Source organism: Lolium perenne, chromosome 2 (assembly GCF_019359855.2).
Source record: "Lolium perenne isolate Kyuss_39 chromosome 2, Kyuss_2.0, whole genome shotgun sequence".
NCBI classification, from domain to species: Eukaryota; Viridiplantae; Streptophyta; class Magnoliopsida; order Poales; family Poaceae; genus Lolium; species Lolium perenne.
The window spans coordinates 292,932,795-292,957,780 of record NC_067245.2 but is presented as its reverse complement, the minus strand read 5'-3'; the positions used below and the strand labels follow the sequence as shown (position 1 = coordinate 292,957,780).

Genomic DNA, 24,986 nt, shown 5'->3' with positions numbered 1-24,986 from the left:
AAAAAAAAAGGCAATGCAGCAACTCTTATGTACAATACAAACTGAATCACACTGGGTTCCAAAGCCCATTTAAAAGATTGTTGCCACAAAATCAGAAACAGCTACTTGTTCAGTTCTATCATCCACCTTTACAAGCCGCAGCTATTCTTGTATGCAGTGTAGAATTTTATACAGCAAAATGTGCCAGGCTCGTGACTAGTATGTACTATGCCATCTGTGTTTGGTGCATCGTATCAAAATATTATGACCTATCCCTCACCTTTCTCTACAAATGTGCCAGGCAGAAAAATGGAAAGAGCTCCTGCCTGTCAGGTAAAGCTATATTCTGTTTCTGTCATGTACACGACCTGTCGAAAATCTTGAAAAATTCATAGCTAGCGTGAATTGCTGGAACCAGACCGGCCTATGCTTCCTGAGCCTCCTCCCTCAGCGGCCGGTTCTCGCTGCTGTGGCTCTCGAGAGGCATGTACTGCGACATGATCGCCGCTACCTCTGAATCCATGTACGACTGCGAGAAATTTTATATATCGTCAGCCAAGAAAGTTTGAGTGTTTGGGTCCATGGGCGGATCCACCATCCCTCTAGCCCGGGCGGTCGCCCGGGCTTGGCTGCGGCGGCACGCCTAGTATCATGTGATGTTCTATAGCATTTTGTCTCAAAAAATGGCATGGTAGGCATGTTTGCCCGGGCTTCTAGAAACTTCTAGGTCCGCCCATGCTTGGGTCATTGTTTGCAACGAAGTTATATTTTGAGATGGAGGAGGAGGAGCTGCCTGTGCCTCCGATCCTTACCCTGAGCCTGTACTTGTAGAAGGCGAACCCGGCGGCTCCGGCGCCGACGAGGCACGCGAGCACCAGCACCACCACCGTCCACCCGAGCGACGACGTGTTCTTCGCCACGCAGGTGTCCTGGTCCCTGATGTAGACGAGGTCGTCGCCCTTGCACCTGCAGTGGTGGCCGCCCCAGGTGTTCCGGCAGGAGCAGTGCGGGCAGGAGCAGGAGAGCTTCTCGCCGCACTCGTCCACGTCTGCAACCGCCATGAACGCCGTCAGTGGGAAGCTGCGAATGCAAAGGAGTAGGATGGAGGAGAAGCGAAGGAGGAGCGGACGCACCTTCGCAGGTGATGCCGTCGCCCCTGAACCCCGGAGGGCACTTGCACCCGCTGAGCGATTCGGAGCCGGCGCAGGCGGAGAAGGTCTTGCCGTGCCTGGTGTCCTTCCAGCACCCGCCGTTGTCCACCGCGCACCGCCCAGGCCCGACGGCCTTGCACTCCTTGTACCCGTCCCCTTCGTACTGCACGCCGTCCACCACCGGGCACTCGCAGGTCCGCCCCCGGTACGTGTCCTTGCAGGCGGTGACGTTGGTCTTGTCGTCGCGCCAGCAGCCGCCGTTGTTGTTCAGGCACTCGTCAGTCTCCATGTCTGTGATGTAATCGCAAAGGTTTTGAGTTTGTGATCACTGGTTAGCATTGAACTGAAGCAATCCATCAGGGATGGCTTCCTCGAGTGTGAGGTTGCAGACCTTGCGTCAAGCAGACACGGGGCTCGGTGGTCTCCTTGTATCCGGCGCAGATCGCCTTCAGAACGGCCGTGCTCTCCAGTTTCCCTGTGCACAAAGAACACGATTAGTTTCAGACAGAAGCAGAGACTGTTTTTGAAATTACTAGGAGAAAGCAATGATGAGCAACATCTGCTTGAGTTCTGAAATGAGCTGTTTGATCCACAAGTTCAGTACCATGTCTGGAGATAGAATTTTGCAAGAAACTCGTATGGAATTCCTACCGCGGTACTGCACGTTATTGATGACGAGCGTGGGCAAGATGGTGACGTCCCCTCGGTTCCCCTGCCCGACCTGCACGATCTGCTCCGTCTTGAGCACGTCGTTGTCGACGTCGGCCTCGGGGTCGCCCATGCACTCGGCGATCATCTCCGCCGGCAGGCCCAGCGACGCCACCACCTCGTCGGCGCACTCCCGCGAGTACTTCCTCTCCTTCATGGAGCACCGGACGCGGTAGTCGGTGACGAAGTCCCACCACACCCACGACGAGTTCCGGGCGTTGGCCACGCGGTGCACGCACAGCTGCCGGAGGTTCTCCAACACCACGTCCCGCCCCTCGTACCCGGCCCCCAGGTCGCCCTCCGGGTCCGGCGCGCAGTACCGGCCGTGGTTGATGCACTGCGACGCGCACTGCCGCGTGCCGGCGAACTGGGACGGGCAGAACCAGGTGATGTAGTGCGGGGTGAAGAGCGCGTCGCCGGCCTTCTCCAGCAGCTGCGCGTGGCCGCGGAACGCCGACACGAACGCCGCCTGCTCGTCGCACCGCGGCCCGCACTCGTCGTTGCTGTTGGTCCAGAACTCGTACTCCACCCGCTCGTCCGGGTTCGGCATCGACTCGCGCCAGTCGAGCCGCACCACCACCTCCTCGTCGCCGCCGGACTTGGAGGCGGCGGCGCGGAGGGCGTCGCCGAAGGTCTTCGTGATGAGCGCCGAGGGGGCGGTGATGTTGGCGAGGAAGGCCATGTCGGGGGTCTCCTCCTCGGGGGTGTCCATCGTCAGCAGCGGCTCCTCCACGCTGTCCGCCACCAGCACCGCCGCCGCGCCCGCCTGCTGCGCGTTCCACGTCTTGAGCGCGAAGAAGCAGCCGCCGCGGTCCACCAGGAGCACCACGGGGCGGCCGGACCGCGACTTGAACGGCGCCGCCGCGTCGAACGGCTTGCACCCGTTCGCCAGCTTCGCGTCGGCCGGGTACAGCACCACGCCGGTCAGCGTGCCGCCGTAGTCCGGGACGCCGTAGTTGGCGATCGCGGCCTCGTGGCGGCCCCGGAGCGAGTGCGGCGACACCACCTTCACGCTGTTCTTCTCCACGATGAACCGGGCCGACGCCACGCTCGCCGTGGCCACGACGAGCAACAACACGGCCGCGAGCCTCCTTCCTTGCATCGCCATTCTCGAGATGTCTCTCTGGCTCGGTCCCTTGCTGCGCGTTCTTGGAATTTTTCGCAGTAGGGTGGTTAAAACGGGGAACGTAGTGGAGACGACATGTAAGTTGGACAGGGAGGAGGAGACTAACGAAACTCTGATTTTTTAATGGCTTAATTATTCAGACGTCCTTTTCTGTGACGGGAATAAGAACATTTCTAGGGGAAATTTGGGCGTAGACTGCAAATTGTTCAAATGTTGATTTTTTCCTCGCGGTGTCGCTGTACAGGATGATGTTTACAGATTTGCGATTTCAGATTGACCAGCTGCAGGTCTTGCCCACAAGTTTTTTTTTTCCTTTGACAGAACAAAACCATACGAGAGGTGTGACATTGCTTGCTTTGCGTAGCAACACACCGTGACGTGCTAATTATGCTCTGACCAATTCCATTTTTCAATCTTTTTTGTGATCCAACGAGAGTTGTGACACTGACATTGGAAGGGTGTAACCAAGAAGCTCCGGTTGGGGTCAGTCAGCGGGTGAGCACAATGATGATCGCAACTGGCCGTGTAGGTTGGATCAGACGTGCCAAGAACAACTCGCGCATGTTTGTTTCAGTCATCAGGTCACATGCTTTTACTCGGCGATCATACAAGTACTAGCTAGCCCATGATAATCAAATGATATTTGAGAAATTCGGTGTCTCTGCCAGTGTGGATAATATTCTTCCAGTCTGGAACCGTGCATGATGTTAGAGAAAACCAAGTCAACTTAGTGTTGTTTCGCTTCAAGCACAATCTGACAACACATGAGAGTGACTCTGGATTTTTATTTTGGTCTGCACCACACGGTTTACAAGTGTGTTACCTAACTGAACATGGGCTCGTGTGAATCTGATATATTCCTTTAACATCTAATCTAGCAGAACTAAACTTCTAACAGATCTAATCTACCATACATAGGGTTCGATGTTAACCACAACGCTTTGGCCATCGGACGAGGAAGACGTGGAGGAAGAAGACCCCGCGGAGAAGATGGCGCCGCTTACCTGGTCGTCACTGAAAAAGCTTTTCACACACGGGCGTGAGCTCCCGCCATGTCTCCTGTAGGATAACGTTGCATAGAAAACAAAAAATTTTCCTACGGCGAACACGCAATCCAAGCCAAGATGCAATCTAGAAGACGGTAGCAACGAGGGGGTATCGAGTCTCACCCTTGAAGAGATTCCAAAGCCTACAAGATGAGGCTCTTGTTGCTGCGGTAGACGATCACTTGCCGCTTGCAAAAGCGCGTAGAAGATCTTGATCACGATCGGTTCCGGCGCCACGAACGGGCAGCACCTCCGTACTCGGTCACACGTTCGGTTGTTGATGAAGACGACGTCCACCTCCCCGTTCCAGCGGGCAGCGGAAGTAGTAGCTCCTCTTGAATCCGACAGCACGACGGCGTGGTGTCGGTGGCGGTGAAGAAGTCCGGCGGAGCTTCGCTAAGCTACGCGGGAGATATGGAGGAGAAGGGGGCGGCTAGGGTTTGGGAGGGGGTGGCCGGCCACTCAAGGGGGGCGGCCAGCTTGTGGTCTTGGGGGTGGCCGGCCCCCTCCCTTGGCCCCTCATTATATAGGTGGATCCCCAAGTGTTGGTGTCCAAGTCTTCGAATAAGACCCGAACCCAAAACCTTCCATAAGAGAGGGAAACCTTGCCCAACTAGGACTCCCACCAAAAGTGGGATTTCCACCTCCCATGTGGGGGGGTGGCCGGCCCCCTAAGGGGGAGTCCACTTGGGACTCCTCCCCACCTAGGGCTGGCCGGCCATGGAGGTGGAGTCCACATTGGACTCCACCTTCCTTGGTGGTTTCTTCCGGACTTTTCTAGAACCTTCTAGAACCTTCCATAAAACCTTCCGCGACATTTTAATTCACATAAAATGACATCCTATATATGAATCTTATTCTCCGGACCATTCCGGAACTCCTCGTGATGTCCGGGATCTCATCCGGGACTCCGAACAAATATTCGAACTTCATTCCATATTCAAGTACTACCATTTCAACATCCAACTTTAAGTGTGTCACCCTACGGTTCGTGAACTATGCGGACATGGTTGAGTACTCACTCCGACCAATAACCAATAGTGGGATCTGGAGATCCATAATGGCTCCCACATATTCAACGATGACTTTAGTGATCGAATGAACCATTCACATACATTACCAATTCCCTTTGTCTCGTGATATTTTACTTGTCCGAGGTTTGATCTTTGGTATCACTCTATACCTTGTTCAACCTCGTCTCCTGACAAGTACTCTTTACTCGTACCGTGGTATGTGGTCTCTTATGAACTCATTCATATGCTTGCAAGACATTAGACGACATTCCACCGAGAGGGCCCAGAGTATATCTATCCGTCATCGGGATGGACAAATCCCACTGTTGATCCATATGCTTCAACTCATATTTTCCGGATACTTAATCCCACCTTTATAGCCACCCATTTACGCAGTGGTGTTTGGTGTAATCAAAGTACCTTTCCGGTATAAGTGATTTACATGATCTCATGGTCATAAGGACTAGGTAACTATGTATCGAAAGCTTATAGCAAATAACTTAATGACGAGATCTTATGCTACGCTTAATTGGGTGTGTCCATTACATCATTCATATAATGATATAACCTTGTTATTAATAACATCCAATGTTCATGATTATGAAACTAATCATCCATTAATCAACAAGCTAGTTTAAGAGGCATACTAGGGACTTCTTGTTTGTCTACATATCACACATGTACTAATGTTTCGGTTAATACAATTATAGCATGATATATAAACATTTATCATAAACATAAAGATATAAATAATAACCACTTTATTATTGTCTCTAGGGCATATCTCCTTCAGTCTGCCACTTGCACTAGAGTCAATAATCTAGTTTACATTTGTAAAGATATAACACCTTGGCCTTCTGGTGCTTTATCATGTATTGCTCACGGGAGAGATTTTTAGTCATCGGATCTGACACGCTCAGAAACGTATGTATTTTGTAATTCATTTGCGTCTCAACGCATCACTCATTTCCAAACGAGTTGGCATTATATATGTTTGATCTTCTGGTGGAACCTTAATTCCGCTGTCTGAAATATGTCACTTATATTGTCACACACAATATAGCTTCAAAATTCTGACTCTGTCGGAACTACACCAAGTTCTCAAAGAACCTCTTGACTTAACATCCTTTGTCATTGTCAAAACAATGACATACTCTGCCTTCTTTTGTAGAATCCGTCACAATATTTAGAACTATTCTAAATCTAGCATAGACAACTTCTAGCTCATTGTGCTACCTTTTAAAACAACACTTAGTCTAATTTGAGATTGAAATTTTATTTTCATATGTGACAAAACAAATATCGGTGCAACATCTTACAGCGATTTGTTTGTCATTTCTCCATACAAAACTATATATATATATATATTCTTGGTTCTTCTTAAGTACTTCAAGAATATTCTTACTGTTTTTCAATGATCATCTCATGAATCATTCTGGTATATGCTCATAACATTTTAGAGCACAAGATATCTGATTGTGTACATATTATTCGTGATCTAAAGTCACTCATGTGTTTTTACTCATTGAGTGTCATATACACTCAAGTCTTGTTAAAACTTCACATGACAAGAACATCTTCTTAATATTTCTATATTGAACTATTTCAATATCCATTCTATGTACTTTGACTTAAACTTATTTTGTGTTTCAATCTATCTTCATAGATCTTGACACTAAATTTGTTTCAGTCCATATCCTTTCATTGAAGTTTAATTTTCAATGAAACCTTTTAATCAAGTATATAATTACATCATTTATAACCAACTATATGTCATCTACATAAAGTATTATAAATATGTCTTAGCGCTCCCACTTAATTTCTTGCAAATGCAAGCCTCTTCATCGTTTCTGATGAAATCAAAAACTCTTTGACTATTTCATCTGGTGAAGATTCTAACTCCGCGATACTTACTTCATCCAATTGAAGTTCGTATACCTATCTAGTATTCCACGGACCAGCAAAACTCTTGGTTGTATCTTGTATACACCTTTAATACACACTTCTGTTAAGTAGTGTATTTTGCCACTCTACTAACATATCTCATAAAAGAAATATGTAGTGATTACTAGAATAATCCACATAGACTATAAGCATTGCTACGGAAGATTTAATCTTATCGTAGTCAGCTCTTTGAACTTTGTCGTAAACAACTTTTCGACAAGTTGAGCTTCTTCAAGGATATTTCATCCAAGTCCATCAATTTCATAGATCCATTTACTTTCAAAAAGTATTCATCTATCTTGGATTTCATGGCGTATAGCCATTTTAACGGAGTCAGGGCCCATCATAACTTCTTTGTTTGTAGTTGGTTTATTATTGTTCAAAATCAATCCTTTGTCCACAAATCTTTTATTTGATCACAAAGTAAACCATACCTACAAGGTTCAATATGTACTTCGATCTCCATGGCTAAAACACTTTGTAGTCATGGGAGCCATGATCGTCGTAGCCGCTTCCGAAACCAATTCCGATGCTGCGCTACTCGATCATTATGCTCGTGGTCATAAACCTTATCAAATTATATTGTCCTCCCACTCAAAAACTTCACTAGAAACAATTTCTTGGAAATAAGAAACATTGACAAACACTTTTGTCTTTGTCTCGTGGGAAGAATTCCCAATTAAATCTCTGGGATAACCAACAAAGACATTCATCCGATTTTGGTTGAAAACTCTTAGACCAAAATTTAAAGAAAGGACTATTAAGGTTTATACCCATGCCATAACTCGTATGGTGTCATTTCAACGGATCATGATGATGCTCTATTCAGTGTAAAAGCGGTAGTCACTAAAGCATAATTCACAAAAATATAATGGCGTCATAATATTTTATCTCATCATTAATCCAACAAGGTTTGGATACATATCTCGGATACTATATCATCATTATGATACTCCAAGAAATGTGAGTTGTAGAACAATTTCATAACTTTCTTAGATGTTCGCTAAAACTCGTAATTCAAATATTTCCACCATGATCCAATCATAGATATTTGATTTTTCTATTACGATGATTTCCACTTCATGCTGAAATTTATTTGAATCCTATTCAAATGTTTCAAACTTTTCCTTATTGAATATATGCACATATATACTCAATTCATTGTTTGAAAGTTTTCATGAAGTAGAAGAATCTTCCGCACACAACTATGCCCAGTGAACCATATACATCATCATGTATTTTTCACTAAGTTAGTTGCCCATTCAACTCTTGGCCTATGAACGGTATTTTAATCATTCTCTTTAGAAAAGATTTGCAAGCACCAAATGATTCAAAAAATCAAATGACTCCAGAAATCCATTTGCATGGAGTTCCTTCATGTGTTCCTTTCTAACATGACCTAAATGGCGGTTCCACAAATAAGTGGAATTCAAATCATTTGCCTTATGGCATTTTAGCGTCAGTGTTATGTATGTGTGTCTCACCATTAAGATTTATAATAACTTATCCATCGTACATGGAGTAATGTCATAATTTAAACAACTCATTGTTTTTATTTGACCAGAGCAAAATAACAATTTATTAAGCTCTTTATTATAAATTCTAAGGGCTAGATAGAATGCCAATGACGAACATAATAACACTTTATTTTTGTTCCTGACGTGCATTCCTATTCATATTCCTTGTCAGTCACTTAGGCCATTGTATTCTTGTATTGCGTTGTTTTGTATGACACTTCATACCAACCAATATGGTACAAATACCCAAGAATTTCATTGTGAGACCTAACTAGGAATACAACCATAACATGTATATCATTTATATACACCTGAGCTAGACATTCTAGTCTTTTCTTTCTTTCTGCCAATAATCTTTTGTAGTTTCTCTTTTAGCTTTCCTCATTATTCAGAAAAACACATCAACATCATTAACTTCTAGGTTTGTTGGTCAAATACCAATAACCTTGAGGTTCTTACTTTGAAGTTGATCATCATATGACAAGTGTTCCAGATTTCACTATTAGTAACTTTGTAATATGATGAACAGTTTCACTCATAATTTTATCCATCATATCATGACGACTTTCCGAGACCATGTCTGTACATGCTAGGCTCGTAAAGTTTTAACCTTGGTATTTGCATGTGCAAATCTAGCTTGCACCCGTTTTATGCACACGTAGAATCTATCACACCCGATCATCACGTGATGCTTCAAAACGACGAGTCTTAGTAACGGTGCATATTTAAGGATGGTCACTTCATAGATATGCGAATATCGTTAGTGCCCCAATAGTTGGAGGATTGTGACGCCTTGCGTCTTCAACCTTCGTACATTCCCATAAAACTTATGAGTTTATGTAGTCTCACCAAACTTTATTCTATCATCTTGCAATAAGGTCTTAGATATCACATATATCTCATACCTTGATTATTTCTGAAAACTAAATTTTCAGCTCCTTACTTTTCAAACAGATTTGAACTTCAAGTTTCACGGAGACAAGATAACTTTAGGTACTAATTGAAACCATAGCTCTTTGAATCAACAATGTGAGGTTTACTAAAAGTTTGCAATAGGACTTAATCAATTCTTGATTCTTTAACAATACGGTACCAATCCGTAAAGTTTCTTGTCAGATTTTAACAGTATTTCTATCTCAATTACAAGACTAGCGCATGGTAGAAAACGGATGCCAATACTACAAAATTAATTCAAAATACTACTCAGACTATGTTTATGATAATTAGTTCATGTTTTAATCTAATTACTAATGAACTCCCACTTAATACAACATCCCTCATAGTTGTTAAGTGGTACACGATCCAAATTCACTACACCAAAAACCGATCATCACGTGAGATGATGTAGCTTCAATGGTGAACATCAACATGTTGATCATATCATCCATATGACTCGTGTTCAACCTTTCGGTTTCCGTTGTCCCGAGGCCATGTCTGTACATGCTAGGCTCGTCAAGCAAACCCAAGTATTCGCGTGTGCAACATGGCTTACACCCGTTGTATGTGAATCGTTGAATCTATAACATCCGATCATCACGAGATGCTTGAACGACGAACTGTTACAACGGTGCATACGAGGGAAGAACACTTTATTATCTTGATATTAATGTGAGGGATCATCTTATAATGCTACCGTCGCGATCTAAGCAAAATAAGATGCATAAAAGGATTAACATCACATGCAGTTCATATGTGATATGATATGGCCCTTTTGTCTTTGCGCCTTCGATCTTCATCTCCAAAGCACGGACATGATCTCCATCATCAACGAGCATGATCTCCATCATCGTCGAGGCGTAGCGTCAAGGTTCATGGCGCCGTCTTCATGGTTGTTCACCTCATGTATCAACTATTACAACTACTTTGAAATACTACTCAACATGAAAATTAAAGACAACCATAAGGCTCCTGCCGGTTGCCACAATACAATAATGATCATCTCATACATATTCATCATCATATTATGGCCATATCACATCACCAAACCCTGCAAAAACAAGTTAGACGTCTCTAATTTGGTTTGCATATTTTACGTGGTTTAGGGTTTTCGAGAGAGATCTAATCTACCTACGAACATGAACCACAACGGTGATACTAATGTTTTCAATAGAAGAGTAAGTTGAATCTTCACTATAGTAGGAGAGACAGACACCCGCAAAGCCTCTTATGCAATACAAGTTGCATGTCGAACGAGGAACAAGTCTCATGAACGCGGTCATGTAAAGTTAGTCCGAGCCGCTTCATCCCACTATGCCACAAAGATGCAAAGTACTCAAACTAAAGATAACAAGAGCATCAACGCCCACAAAACCATTGTGTTCTACTCGTGCAACCATCTATGCATAGACACGGCTCTGATACCACTGTAGGATAACGTTGCATAGAAAACAAAAAAATTTCCTACGGCGAACACGCAATCCAAGCCAAGATGCAATCTAGAAGACGGTAGCAACGAGGGGGTATCGAGTCTCACCCTTGAAGAGATTCCAAAGCCTACAAGATGAGGCTCTTGTTGCTGCGGTAGATGATCACTTGCCGCTTGCAAAAGCGCGTAGAAGATCTTGATCACGATCGGTTCCGGCGCCACGAACGGGCAGCACCTCCGTACTCGGTCACACGTTCGGTTGTTGATGAAGACAACGTCCACCTCCCCGTTCCAGCGGGCAGCGGAAGTAGTAGCTCCTCTTGAATCCGACAGCACGACGGCGTGGTGTCGGTGGCGGTGAAGAAGTCCGGCGGAGCTTCGCTAAGCTACGCGGGAGATATGGAGGAGAAGGGGGCGGCTAGGGTTTGGGAGGGGGTGGCCGGCCACTCAAGGGGGGCGGCCAGCTTGTGGTCTTGGGGGTGGCCGGCCCCCTCCCTTGGCCCCTCATTATATAGGTGGATCCCCAAGTGTTGGTGTCCAAGTCTTCGAATAAGACCCGAACCCAAAACCTTCCATAAGAGAGGGAAACCTTGCCCAACTAGGACTCCCACCAAAAGTGGGATTTCCACCTCCCATGTGGGGGGGTGGCCGGCCCCCTAAGGGGGAGTCCACTTGGGACTCCTCCCCACCTAGGGCTGGCCGGCCATGGAGGTGGAGTCCCATGTGGACTCCACCTTCCTTGGTGGTTTCTTCCGGACTTTTCTAGAACCTTCTAGAACCTTCCATAGAACCTTCCGCGACATTTTAATTCACATAAAATGACATCCTATATATGAATCTTATTCTCCGGACCATTCCGGAACTCCTCGTGATGTCCGGGATCTCATCCGGGACTCCGAACAAATATTCGAACTTCATTCCATATTCAAGTACTACCATTTCAACATCCAACTTTAAGTGTGTCACCCTACGGTTCGTGAACTATGCGGACATGGTTGAGTACTCACTCCGACCAATAACCAATAGCGGGATCTGGAGATCCATAATGGCTCCCACATATTCAACGATGACTTTAGTGATCGAATGAACCATTCACATACATTACCAATTCCCTTTGTCTCGCGATATTTTACTTGTCCGAGGTTTGATCTTTGGTATCACTCTATACCTTGTTCAACCTCGTCTCCTGACAAGTACTCTTTACTCGTACCGTGGTATGTGGTCTCTTATGAACTCATTCATATGCTTGCAAGACATTAGACGACATTCCACCGAGAGGGCCCAGAGTATATCTATCCGTCATCGGGATGGACAAATCCCACTGTTGATCCATATGCTTCAACTCATATTTTCCGGATACTTAATCCCACCTTTATAGCCACCCATTTACGCAGTGGTGTTTGGTGTAATCAAAGTACCTTTCCGGTATAAGTGATTTACATGATCTCATGGTCATAAGGACTAGGTAACTATGTATCGAAAGCTTATAGCAAATAACTTAATGACGAGATCTTATGCTACGCTTAATTGGGTGTGTCCATTACATCATTCATATAATGATATAACCTTGTTATTAATAACATCCAATGTTCATGATTATGAAACTAATCATCCATTAATCAACAAGCTAGTTTAAGAGGCATACTAGGGACTTCTTGTTTGTCTACATATCACACATGTACTAATGTTTCGGTTAATACAATTATAGCATGATATATAAACATTTATCATAAACATAAAGATATAAATAATAACCACTTTATTATTGTCTCTAGGGCATATCTCCTTCATCTCCCTCCCGAGAGAAACATCCGAATTGACTGTGCCTCGTACATTCTGTGGGTTTCTTTAAGAAGTGTGCGATGCAGAGAAAACTTTTTCCACGAGCAAGGGAAACATGTTGGTGATCAACCAAACCCACCTAAAGTGACCATGCGAGTATTGCCGGGTGGGTTTTATTGATGACGATTAGCGGTGAGGCAACAAGATAAACGTTACTAGTATGAGCGAGTGGTGCAGAGAATATGCAGAGACTTAGTGATTTAACTATATATTTGCTATTTTGGTTGCCAACATGATTTGGTTTATTACCAAATGATGTTAAAAACAACCGAACAAACTTTTATTGATGTTGTATCTCATTTGTATACATGCTTTAAAGTTTTTTTAATCAGGTCCCATAAGATATGTTCCATGATAGCGGGTTATACCTCACTTCAGCTCCTAGATCTTGCTTGATTGGCCTTGGTGTGCTCTTCTGGATGTTGGTTTCCCACCTTCTTGTGGTAGGCTTGCTTCTCCTAGCTGCTTCTCAAACTTTGGTGTGCGTATGAGTCTACTACTTTTGGGATTTTTCCTGGTGATAGTTTGGTGTTCTTGTTGATGATTGTTGATTGTTGTTGTTCTTGGCTGACTTGGTGCTTTGGTCGATGGAATGTGAAAAGATGTGTTGTGCAATTGTGTGTTGCAAGTAATGGGGCCTTTATATGATGCCTTGGTGTTGGCTTTGGTCGACATCAATGCCATGCAACTATGTGTGTGTTGTCTGCTTGCTTGGTTGGTGCAAATATCTACTATGCATCCTCTTGTGGATGAGCTCGGATTTGAAATATTTTCAGTGCATAATTCTGTTGATCAGGGAGGCAAACCTGCTCTTGTGTGTTCTGGCGGCTACAGAGGGAGAAACTTGTGATCTCTCTCTCCATTACTTTCTTTAGGTCACACATACTTGCCTTATATACATGGCTTATATGGGCCAGGGCCATACAGGTCTCACATAAAACACTCCCTATCAAGTGGGGTGATAGATATCTATTATTCTCATCTTGACACATGCTAGGATGCATTCCTTAGTCCAATCCTTTAGCTAAACAGTCTGCAATTTGTTGTCTTGAACTCACATGCTCTATCTTGATAATCTCAACGTCTAGTTTTTCTTTGATGCAAAACATGTCTATCTCCACATGTTCGGTTATATCATGCTGCACTGGATTGTTTGTTATGTTGATTGCTGATTTGTTATCACACCACACATTCACACGACTAGTCTTCAATATCTTGAATTCTTCAAGTAAATTCCTTGTCCACAACATCTCACTTAGTCCTTGACCAATAGCTCTATATTCTTCCTCAGTAGTCGGCCTGGACACAACGATTAGAACTTTCGTTTTTGAGCTTAGACCTTATTACTCACGTTGAGTCCACATGCCTTTAAATTCCTCGTGCGGTCCAACTTCATCTTGACGATGGGATCCTCATGGGCCTTTGCTTAAGCCACGCCAGGTATACAAATAAGATGGACCCATTTAGGTGTACCCACATCACCCGGTGTTGCCTTTGGTAGACATCAATGCCATGCCACTATGTGTGTGTTGTCTGCTTGCTTGGCTGGTGAAAATATCTAATGATGCATCCTCTTGTGGATGAGCTTGGATTTGAAATATCTCCGGTGCATATTTCTTTATTTTAACCCCTTCCATTTGACATTTATATTATTTTTGTTTTTGTTTGCTTTGCAAATTACAAGCTTAAGAAGAAGAAGATGATGATCAAGATTTAGTCTAGGGTTTTCTTCTTCTTCTTAATTTTTTGTATTCTTTATGATGTGGATATAGATAAAGAATTTTTTGAACCGGTGATGTTTCCATTGTGCCACTCTATTGCGTGTAATATTTGTGGAACGGTGTTCCACTAGTGTTATGCCAATAAATTGCCACTACAACATGCACGGGTGTACATGGTCACCACAATGGTTGTTGTGCGAGCGTCAATTTGCTTTGACTACAAAACATATCAAGATGGAATCAAAAAGGCACGACAAAGGAATCATAACACGTGCTTCTTTACATATCACATACCATTTCTTGCATATGCATCATAACTCATAATGATTTATTTGTGGCTCTAACTTAATAACTATCCCTATCCTTAAATCTCAGCTACAATACTACAAGGAAGAGATTAACAAAAAGAAAGGGTAGGTAACATGGATAAAAACTACTTTGTCGATGGGAGAGAGGAGCAGATGGGCGGAGAACCGGAGAGAGGAGCGGAGTGGCGCGGTGTGTGAACTCGACTAGACCATGCCACCTAGAATCGTCAAGAACTACCGCCAATCACCGGACCTCGTCGATGGGAGAGGAGCGAAGAGGAGCAACTCGGTTCGAGAGAGTAGCGAAGCGGGGAGGAGTGTCTCGGTGTGGTGCGAGGGATTGGACCGGGCCAGGTCCAGTAATAACCACCACTGTCCACATGGACAAAACCAGATGTCAAAACAACCATAACAGGCTTGATGGAGTCAATTAACCGGTATTTCATAGTTAGGGGTTATCTGGCCAAGTTAATAGTTAGCTCTCCTTTCATTTATTGGATTGGAAAAAACATAGGATTAAAATATCATGTCTACTTGAATTCTAAAAAAATTTGAAGTGTATTTGATTGTACCATATCAAAGGAATTTTATATAAGGTATGACTTAACGTTCTTTTTCTATAGAATATATACTACTCCCTCCGTCTCACCAAAAATGTCTCAACTTCGTCAAAACTTACATGTATGTAGACACTATTTAGTCGATAGATACATCCAAATTTTGATAAAGTTGAGGCACTTTTGGTGCGTCAGATGAAGTACAAAATTTCTATAGGATTACTTCCTATAAGATATGTTTGTATGAATCCAACAACCTATGTACACACTCCGTCTATAAAATGATGCCGAAGATTCGGATGTATCTATATTTTAGTGTCTAGATATATCCAAACTTAGACAAATTTGCGATATTTGATATTATTCTGTGGACAGATGTAGTAGGAAATTTTACCATAGGCAATAGTTAAAGGTTAGTTGGACTTCTTGGTAACTTCTACTGTCTTCTCCGGTACGGTACGTCTCCCGTTTTAACCAGCTACTAGTAAAAATTCCATGAACGCGGATCCAGGGACCGAGCTAGAGACACATGCCGGGGTTGACGATGGAAGGAGACGGAAGGAGGCTGGCGGCCGCGCTGTGTCTTGTTATCGTGGCCACGGCGAGCGTGGCGCCTGCCCAGTTGGTCGTTGTGAAGAACAGCATCTGGGTGATGTCGCCACTGTCCATGAGGGCCCACCACGAGGCGGCGATCGCCAACTACGGCGTCCCGAATTACGGTGGCACGCTGACCGGCGTGGTTCTGTACCCGGCCGACGCGAAGCTGGCGACGGGGTGCAGGCCGTTCGACACGACGGCGCCGTTCAAGTCCCGGTCCGGCCGCCCCGTGGTCCTCCTCGTGGACCGCGGGGAGTGCTACTTCGCGGTCAAGACATGGAACGCGCAGCAGGCCGGCGCTGCGGCGGTGCTGGTGGCCGACAACTTTGAGGAGCCGCTGCTGACGATGGACAACCCCGAGGGCGAGGGGGAGACACTGACCTTCCTGGCCAACATCACCGCCCCCTCGGCGCTTGTGACCAAGTCCTTTGGCGACGCCCTCCGCATAGCGGCCTCCAAGTCCGGCGAAGAGGAGGTGGTGGTCCAGCTGGATTGGCGCGAGTCGATGCCGCACCCGGACGCCCGGGTGGAATACGAGTTCTGGAGCAACATCAACGACGAGTGCGGCCCCCGGTGCGACGAGCAGGCGGCGTTCGTATCGGCGTTCCGTGGCCATGCGCAGCTGCTGGAGAAGGCCGGCGACGCGCTCTTCACCCCGCACTACATCATCCGGTTCTGCCCGGCCCGTTTCGCCGGCACGCGGCAGTGCGCGTCGGAGTGCATCAACCATGGCCGGTACTGCGCGCCGGACCCGGAGGGTGACCTGGGGCGCGGGTACGAGGGCAAGGACGTGGTGGTGGAGAACCTCCGGCAGCTGTGCGTGCACCGCGTGGCCAACGCCCGGAACGCGTCGTCGGTGTGGTGGGACTTGGTCACCGACTACCGCGTCCGGTGCTCCATGCGGGAGAAGAAGTATTCACGGGGATGCGCCGAGGAGGTGGTGGCGTCGCTGGGCCTGCCGGCGGAGATGATGGCGGAGTGCATGGGGGACCCCGAGGCCGACGCCGACAACGAGGTGCTCGAGACGGAGCAGATGGTGCAGGTTGGGCAGGGGAATCGAGGGAACGTCACCGTCTCGCCGACGCTCGTGATCAACAACGTGCAGTATCGCGGTAGGTTGGATACGGGTTTCATCACGAGATATGGCACTGAACCTCTCGATCAAACAGCTGATTTCAGAAATGAAGCGGATGTTGCTGATCATTGCTTCCTCGTAACCATCCCTACTTTTGTCTGAAACAAATCGCACTTTTGTGCAGGGAAACTGGAGAGCACCGCCGTTCTGAAGGCGATTTGCGCTGGATTCAAGGAGACCACTGAGCCCCGTGTCTGCTTGACACAAGGTTCATACCCTCACTTTTGTGTTTGGCCAAGTCACATCTGACTTATGGCCAGTGCTAGATCTTAAGTTCACAATCTCTATGGTTACTTGCAGACATGGAAACGGACGAGTGCCTGGACAACAACGGCGGCTGCTGGCGCGACGATAAGACCAACATCACCGCCTGCAAGGTATCCATCCATTTTCTCTCTTTTTTCTGAATAACATTCAGACAAACCATGACACATTGACACCGACTGTCTCGATACAATATTGTCGCGAGCATTGCTGGGATATCCAGATTCCCTCTCGTGGTTCATAGGATACGTTTGGTTTTTGTCCCAACTAGCCCTGCCAACTTTTGGCTGCCAATTTTTTGGCGGAGCCATCAGCCGCCCACGCCACGCCAAATCATTGGCAAAAAAATGAAATGCATGTGAGCTGTTGAGCTGGGCTAGCCAATATTTTGGCATCAAACCGACAGCCTATGGTTGCGGGCTTGCCAACTTTTGTAAGGCTAGCATTGGCTCTAAACCAAACATGCCCATAGTGCATACTTCCAGAGCCGTTCTCGCCCTTTTCCCAGGAGTTGGCTAGGTTCCGGTCAGGATAACAGAGGTGTCATTTGAGCCAAGATATCTAGCTTGTTCACCATCATCATGAGCTTTCCTTTTTCTTCCTCCTTCAGTAGATGCCCCATTGTGCAAGGGTGTAAACAGTTTTCCTCCACAACACCTGCATCCCGAACCATTGTGTTCGATTGAACACCAGTTCTCAATATTGCAGCATTAACCATTTTCATCAAAGCATTTTTCTTTAAGATTCGGATATATGTGCACAAAATTTATTCTGGTAATGTTAACCCACTTACATCTCTAATACATCAGCATTATGTTAGGACACGTACAGGGGAAGGGTTTGCGAGTGCCCCATGGTGGAGGGTGTGAAGTACGAGGGGTACGGGTACAAAGACTGCAAAGCCAGTGCAAGGTGAACAACCGATGGGTGCTAGAAGAGCGAGAGAAAATCTAGAAAGAAGGGAGGGTTTATGATTAGGGAAAAGGAAGTTTTAGATGTGTACACTGCTATGTTATTGATCATGCAAATTTTCGTCCAGTTAATCTTCTTGTACCGTTGTACGCACTTTTGTCTGAAACTATGTTCTATATTATAAAACGTTTTGGATAGGCTAACAAGCCTACCTAAAGGGTATGCGTATGGGATCATAGAACCTATACCCGCGTACTCATTCACCCTTCCAATATTTTATAAGTTGACCATTGTAATATTCGAACATACTTAATTTTTTCCTAATCACACATTCAAGTCTGAACCTCATGCTTCCCGGTCCCATAATTGTTGATCGGTTAGTGAGGATTAGGCTCCTATTTAGGATCGCTTCACCTAGTGTCATTCAACTTCCGCGGTACCTTTAAGTGATCACATCCTGATGTTTTGCTATTTATGAGCAAGTGTTGATGTTTATGAGAATGTTGTTGTTTATAATGTGCGCTTGTTCGTAATTATGTCTTTTTGTAATGTGTTGTTTTTATGAATTATGGTAACATGTTTTTATTTATGACTACTTTTATCAATTTGATGTGTTGTAAGCGGGTATTTTCACCCACGGGTACCCATTCACCCTGTCGGGTGTTGGACATGGAAAAACATTGTACCCGCTGATAGGTATGGGTACGGGTGACGTGTAAGGTCGAGATCGACGGGTACATATATGGCGCGGATCCACCCATACACTATGGGTGCCATCCCTGACGATAACCAAGTGATATTTAATAGGAAAAGCTTGAGGATCACCCGGGGATGAGGCGCGCCTCATCATCATACTGTCATCCATCTCATTCACGCGCCACGTGCATGTATGGCCCCACCTATGTTCTCTACTGATCCCTTATCTTCTCTCCCAAATCGATTGAGCCGCACAACTATGCCACCATCGCGCTGCCGCCAAGCGCAGTAGCCATTCCTCTTCGGTCGACGCGCCGCCGCCATTCTGCTGCCCTACCTCATCGGAAGGGCCAGCTGCTCCCCATATCACATACGGCTATCCACGCACGTGGGACACGATGGCGACGACGATTTTCTGTAGCGGAACAACGGTGACCTCCACTCGGAGCCGCCATCTTGTCCAACGACAGCGCCGTTGGTTCCTACCTTCCTCCGCCATCGGTTCTTGTGTGGGCGCGCGGCCGCCGCCGGTTCCTACCTTCCTACGTGTGCGCCTAGGGATGATGCTGCTCGTCAACCTATCTCACCAGCAACTACGATGACGACAAGGATGGTGGCGCTGCTGCGAGCCGAGTGATACGTCTCCGACGTATCGATAATTTCTTATGTTCCATGCCACATTATTGATGATATCTACATGTTTTATGCATACTTTATGTCATATTTATGCATTTTCTGGAACTAACCTATTAACGAGATGCCGAAGAGCCGATTCTTTGTTTTCTGCTGTTTTTGGTTTCAGAAATCCTAGTAAGGAAATATTCTCGGAATTGGACGAAATCAACGCCCAGGGGCCTATTTTCACACGAAGCTTCCAGAAGACCGGAGAGCTAACGAAGTGGGGCCACGAGGCGGCGCCACGCTAGGGCGGCGCGGCCCAAGCCCTGGCCGCGCCGACCTAGTGTGTGGGCCCCTCGTGACGCCCCTTGATCTGCCCTTCCGCCTACAAATAGCCTTCGTCGCGAAACCCCCAGTACCGAGAGCCACGATACGGAAAACCTTCCAGAGACGCCGCCGCCGCCAATCCCATCTCGGGGGATTCAGGAGATCGCCTCCGGCACCCTGCCGGAGAGGGGATTCATCTCCCGGAGGACTCTACGCCGCCATGGTCGCCTCCGGAGTGATGAGTGAGTAGTCTACCCCTGGACTATGGGTCCATAGCAGTAGCTAGATGGTTGTCTTCTCCTTATGTGCTTCATTGTCGGATCTTGTGAGCTGCCGAACATGATCAAGATCATCTATCTGTAATGCTATATGTTGTGTTTGTTGGGATCCGATGAATAGAGAATACTATGTTATGTTGATTATCAATTTATATCTATGTGTTGTTTATGATCTTGCATGCTCTCCGTTATTAGTAGAGGCTCTGGTCAAGTTTTTGCTAGTAACTCCAAGAGGGGGTATTTATGCTCGATAGTGGGTTCATGTCTCCGTGAATCTGGGGGAGTGACAGAAACCTCTAAGGTTATGGATGTACTGTTGCCACTAGGGATAAAACATTGATGCTATGTCCGAGGATGTAGTTATTAATTACATTACGCACCATACTTAATGCAATTGTCTGTTGTTTTCAACTTAATACTGGAAGGGGTTCGGATGATAACCTGAAGGTGGACTTTTTAGGCATAGATGCATGCTGGATAGCGGTCTATGTACTTTGTTGTAATGCCCAATTAAATCTCACAATACTCATCATATCATGTATGTGCATGGTCATGCCCTCTCTATTTTTCAATTGCCCAACTGTAATTTGTTCACCCAACATGCTATTTATCTTATGGGAGAGACACCTCTAGTGAACTGTGGACCCCGGTCCATTCTTTACATCTGAAATACAATCTACTGCAATTGTTCTACTGTTCTCTGCAAACAATCATCATCCACACTATACATCTAATCCTTTGTTACAGCAAGCCGGTGAGATTGACAACCTCACTGTTTCGTTGGGGCAAAGTACTTTGGTTGTGTTGTGCAGGTTCCACGTTGGCGCCGGAATCCCTGGTGTTGCGCCGCACTACATCTCGCCGCCATCAACCTTCAACGTGCTTCTTGGCTCCTACTGGTTCGATAAACCTTGGTTTCATACTGAGGGAAAACTTGCCGCTGTACGCATCACACCTTCCTCTTGGGGTTCCCAACGGACGCGTGTTGTACGCGTATCAAGCTCTTTTTCTGGCGCCGTTGCCGGGGAGATCAAGACACGCTGCAAGGGGAGTCTCCACATCGCAATCTCTTTACTTTGTTTTTGTCTTGCTTTATTTTATTTACTACCTTGTTTGCTGCACTAAAACAAAACACAAAAAAATTAGTTACTAGTTTTACTTTATTTACTGTCTTGTTTGCACTCTATACCAAAAACACACAAAAAAATAGTTACTTGCATTTACTTTATCTAGTTTGTTTTATTTACTATTGCTAATGAGTAATCCTGAAGTTGAAGTTCGTTCGTTTCAGCAACAAGGGGGAGAATGTTTAAAAGATGCTTGGTATAGAATCAGTGATGCCCATAATAGGTGCACTAAGAAACACTCCACCACTATCCTACTCAGGAATTTTTATGTTGGTATCTCTAGCTGGAATAGGTATGTTCTAGATCGTCTCGCGGGAGGTAACTTTCTAAGTACCCCTGCTTTAGAAGCTAGTTGCATTATTGAGAGTCTATTTGGAATACCACCTGTTAATGAAGTTAAAATTGAAATCTCTCTTGAAGATGTCATGAAAAAGTTGGAGACCATAGAGCAAAATCTTCCAAGTATTGAGACTAATTTGGGAGCATTACTTGATAGCACTGATAAACTTGATAAATCTCTAGGTGGAATTAATGAGAGAATTGCCATCTTAGAAACTCGTGCTATTCATGATAATCAAACCCAAAGGATTAGTGAACTTGAAGAAGCTATGGAAACATTGGGTTCAACCTTTTCATCTATAAAGTTTAGAGAGAAAGCTTATGTGGGTAAGGAGCAAAAGTTCATCTATGTCTCTAAGGGGCCTAAACCAAAAAGCTATTATAGGCCTAAAATAGATAAAGCTCTTAAAACCACTATAGATAAGGGAGAATCTAAGACATCCAATGGGAGAAATTGTGAAAATTATGATACTTCGCCTCTCGATAATACTTGATATACACTTTCTGCGCCTAGCTGAAAGGCGTTAAAGAAAAGCGCTTATGGGAGACAACCTGTCAACACCCGGATTTTTAAGTCCGAATGCCTATTATGTCATACATCGCAATCCCAGGAATATTGTTGTTGCGAGGCATAATAGTTAAGTATCACAGTCATCATTCATTACAACCCATAAGTCTTACAAATTGGAATCACATGATCCATATTACACGAATAGTTGATCTATTGATCAACGAACAAACACAAGTTCATAGTTCAACATAGCGGAAGCGTAAGATACAAGGACTCTCTAGTCCACAGGCCAACGCTTGACGTCGGAAAGCGCTTAGTTGTTGTAGGCGTCCTGCTGGTCATCTCCTTGTTCATCTTCATACTCTGGCCATTTGAATAGCCAGGGACAAAGCCGTGAGTACGTTGAGTACTCGCAAACTAATTCAAGAAAAAGTGGTAGACATTCTAGTAGGGTTTGCTAAGCTCTAGTTTATTTGCATAAAGCTAGTTTTGGTTCACAAAGTTTTGAGAAAAACTTATTCAAGTGCTAACTAACCCAAGGGGGAACATTAGTGTCATTCCCACCATTCAAGTGGTGATTTCAATTCAATTCACCACAAGTCAATTCACCATCACCTTTCAACATCATTTTCAAAGATATGACATCGGAAACTGTATGGCCTTTCCAACCGTCCGTAACCGTGGACGCGGCTATTCGAATAGGTTTACACTCTGCAGAGGTTACACACTTGTGCCACAACATTTGATTTCATCCGTCGGGATTTCCCCGAATAATCGTAACACAGTACGCGGATCATCAACCATAACCTTTCACTTACGAATTCTAGTATGAGCACCTCTCCCCATGAGCTTGGCCTCCCGGTGAAGACCAACCGTCAACCCGGGAACCGCACAGGCTTGGGCCGGACATTCACCTCCTTTCGCATCATATCGTATCGTTTCTTTTGTGGTAGAGGCAGCTTTCGGCATAACCCCGATGACGCTTGTTTAGAGGGAACCCATACTAAGACGCATAAACTTCCAGTTAAGCCCTACCCATAATCAGGTATTGTGGGGGTACTTGAGAATTGGAAAGGTATCGCATTCAAACCCACATCATGTTTTATCAAAAATCACCATCTTCTCTGGGTCATATTCACCTTCAAAACTCATTCAATGGAATGCATCTTCATTCCAAAGTTTAAAAATCCTTTCAAAATCACAAAGTTCCCATCTAGAGTAGTTAAGGTTAGTTCATTAGCACTAGCTCTAATTCATGAGAGGTGCTACCTTGCTTTGCTTGGAAAAGGCTAACTCACTACTCTAAAAACCAACTTGTGTTTTGACCAAAGTTAACTATAAAAGGAAATCATTTGGAAAACAAGTAAAAACTTGGGATGGGTTCACATAAGAAAAGGTAAGACATGGTGCCTTGCCCCAAGGGGCTTTGCACTTGGCAAGAATAAAAGCTTGCATAGTAATTTAGCTTGCCTTGGTAGTTCTCAAACTGTTCCTCTTCCTCCTCCTGGTAGCAACCTTCTTCTTCGGCGTACTCTCCGGTGCTACCGTCTAAATTTGAATACGAGTATAATTACTCACTAATTCCATGGCTATTCCACACATCACAAATAAACACACAAACTACTCTATGCACACACATAAATAAACTAGGGTGCATGGGTTGTGGGATTTAAATAGGATTTGTATTCTATATGTAAATGATAGTTTCCATAGGGTTCTTGAGAAATAATTTCCTCTCATTGAAATCTTCTTAAGATTTAATTTCTCCAACAATCATGGATGAACTCATCTTGACCTAGATCAAATGTTCATCATCATCATCATTTGGGAGAATGATTTAAATGAGGTGGAACACCTCATGCCATTTAAATAACACTATATTTGATTTAAATCTCAAGAAATTCATATAAGAGAGTTTGGAACCAGGGGTCCAAACATCCCATGAATTCATGTGAGACAAGTTTAAATGAAGTGTAAGACTTCACACAATTTAACTTTAATAGTTTTGGATAATATCAACTAGTTAAACTAGTCAAAATATCCATTCATTAAACCATGGCATGATCATGCAAAGTGACCACACCATTTTATTGCATAAACAATTAGTGTAAGTCAAAAGTGAGCTATTAGAGTTGGAATTAACTTAATATCTATTTTGGTTGATTTTTAAGAATTATTTGAATAGGGAAAAGTCCCTGGCTTGTTATTTTTGTCACATTAATTCTACAAAGAATTTGACCAAGAGGCCAGTGGCATTGGATAGAGAATTTCAGTGGCTTTCTAACAATGTCAAATTCACTAAATTTGGTTTAGCCAATTGGAAAAGGTTGAATTTCAAAGTTTGGGCAGTATTGGATTGTTTGGAAAATGTTTAAAACGAATTTGAATTAAACAGGCCGGCGGGAAAAGCTAACGGGCTGAAATGGTTTAAACAGGCCCAAGGCCAGCCCACCACGCGTCTGTGCCCGCGTGGGCTGCCTGACAGGGGTCCCGCATGTCAGCGGCGTTTAAACGCCGAAGCGGTACGGGCGACGTGGAGCGTAGGATTAGAGAGGGCTCTACCGGCCGAGGTGCATCGTCTCGCCGGCGAGAGAGAGGTTCGCCGGCGGCTCGGGTAGGGGGTGGGAGAGCTAACCAGGGCTCCCGCGGTGGCTGGCAGTGTGCGTGATGTCGATGTGGACGACGGCGAAGCTCCTGGCACCGGCGGCGTCTCCTGGATCGGCTCCAATCGACGGCGGCGAGGTGCGGTACTGGCGGGCTCCGGGCTTCAAATTGGAGCAACTCCGGCAAGAATCGAGCGAGTGGTTGGGTGGAGGAGAAGCAGTGGAGGGTGGTGAACGTGGTGGTGTGCTCAGCTTCGTCCAGGGAACGCGGTATTTATAGATGGCCAAGGGTGCGGCTTGGC

General features: G+C 45.2%; 2 protein-coding genes across 2 annotated transcripts; one reads left to right on the top strand and one right to left on the bottom strand.

Annotated features, from left to right (window-relative positions):
• Positions 1 to 77: 77 nt before the first annotated feature.
• Positions 78 to 3,056, bottom strand: LOC127336240 (vacuolar-sorting receptor 7). Its single transcript, XM_051363032.2, has 5 exons — positions 1,782 to 3,056; positions 1,522 to 1,605; positions 1,113 to 1,421; positions 792 to 1,027; positions 78 to 508 (listed from the first exon to the last, which is right to left on the bottom strand). The coding sequence occupies exons 1-5, from the start codon at positions 2,944 to 2,946 to the stop codon at positions 404 to 406; spliced, it is 1,899 nt and encodes a 632-aa protein (XP_051218992.1). The 5' UTR covers positions 2,947 to 3,056; the 3' UTR covers positions 78 to 403.
• A 12,700-nt stretch (positions 3,057 to 15,756) lies between these two features.
• On the top strand, positions 15,757 to 18,641 carry LOC127336241 (vacuolar-sorting receptor 6). The gene is made up of 4 exons (XM_051363033.2): positions 15,757 to 16,986; positions 17,134 to 17,217; positions 17,310 to 17,386; positions 18,094 to 18,641. The coding sequence occupies exons 1-4, from the start codon at positions 15,807 to 15,809 to the stop codon at positions 18,187 to 18,189; spliced, it is 1,437 nt and encodes a 478-aa protein (XP_051218993.1). The 5' UTR covers positions 15,757 to 15,806; the 3' UTR covers positions 18,190 to 18,641.
• Positions 18,642 to 24,986: the final 6,345 nt, after the last annotated feature.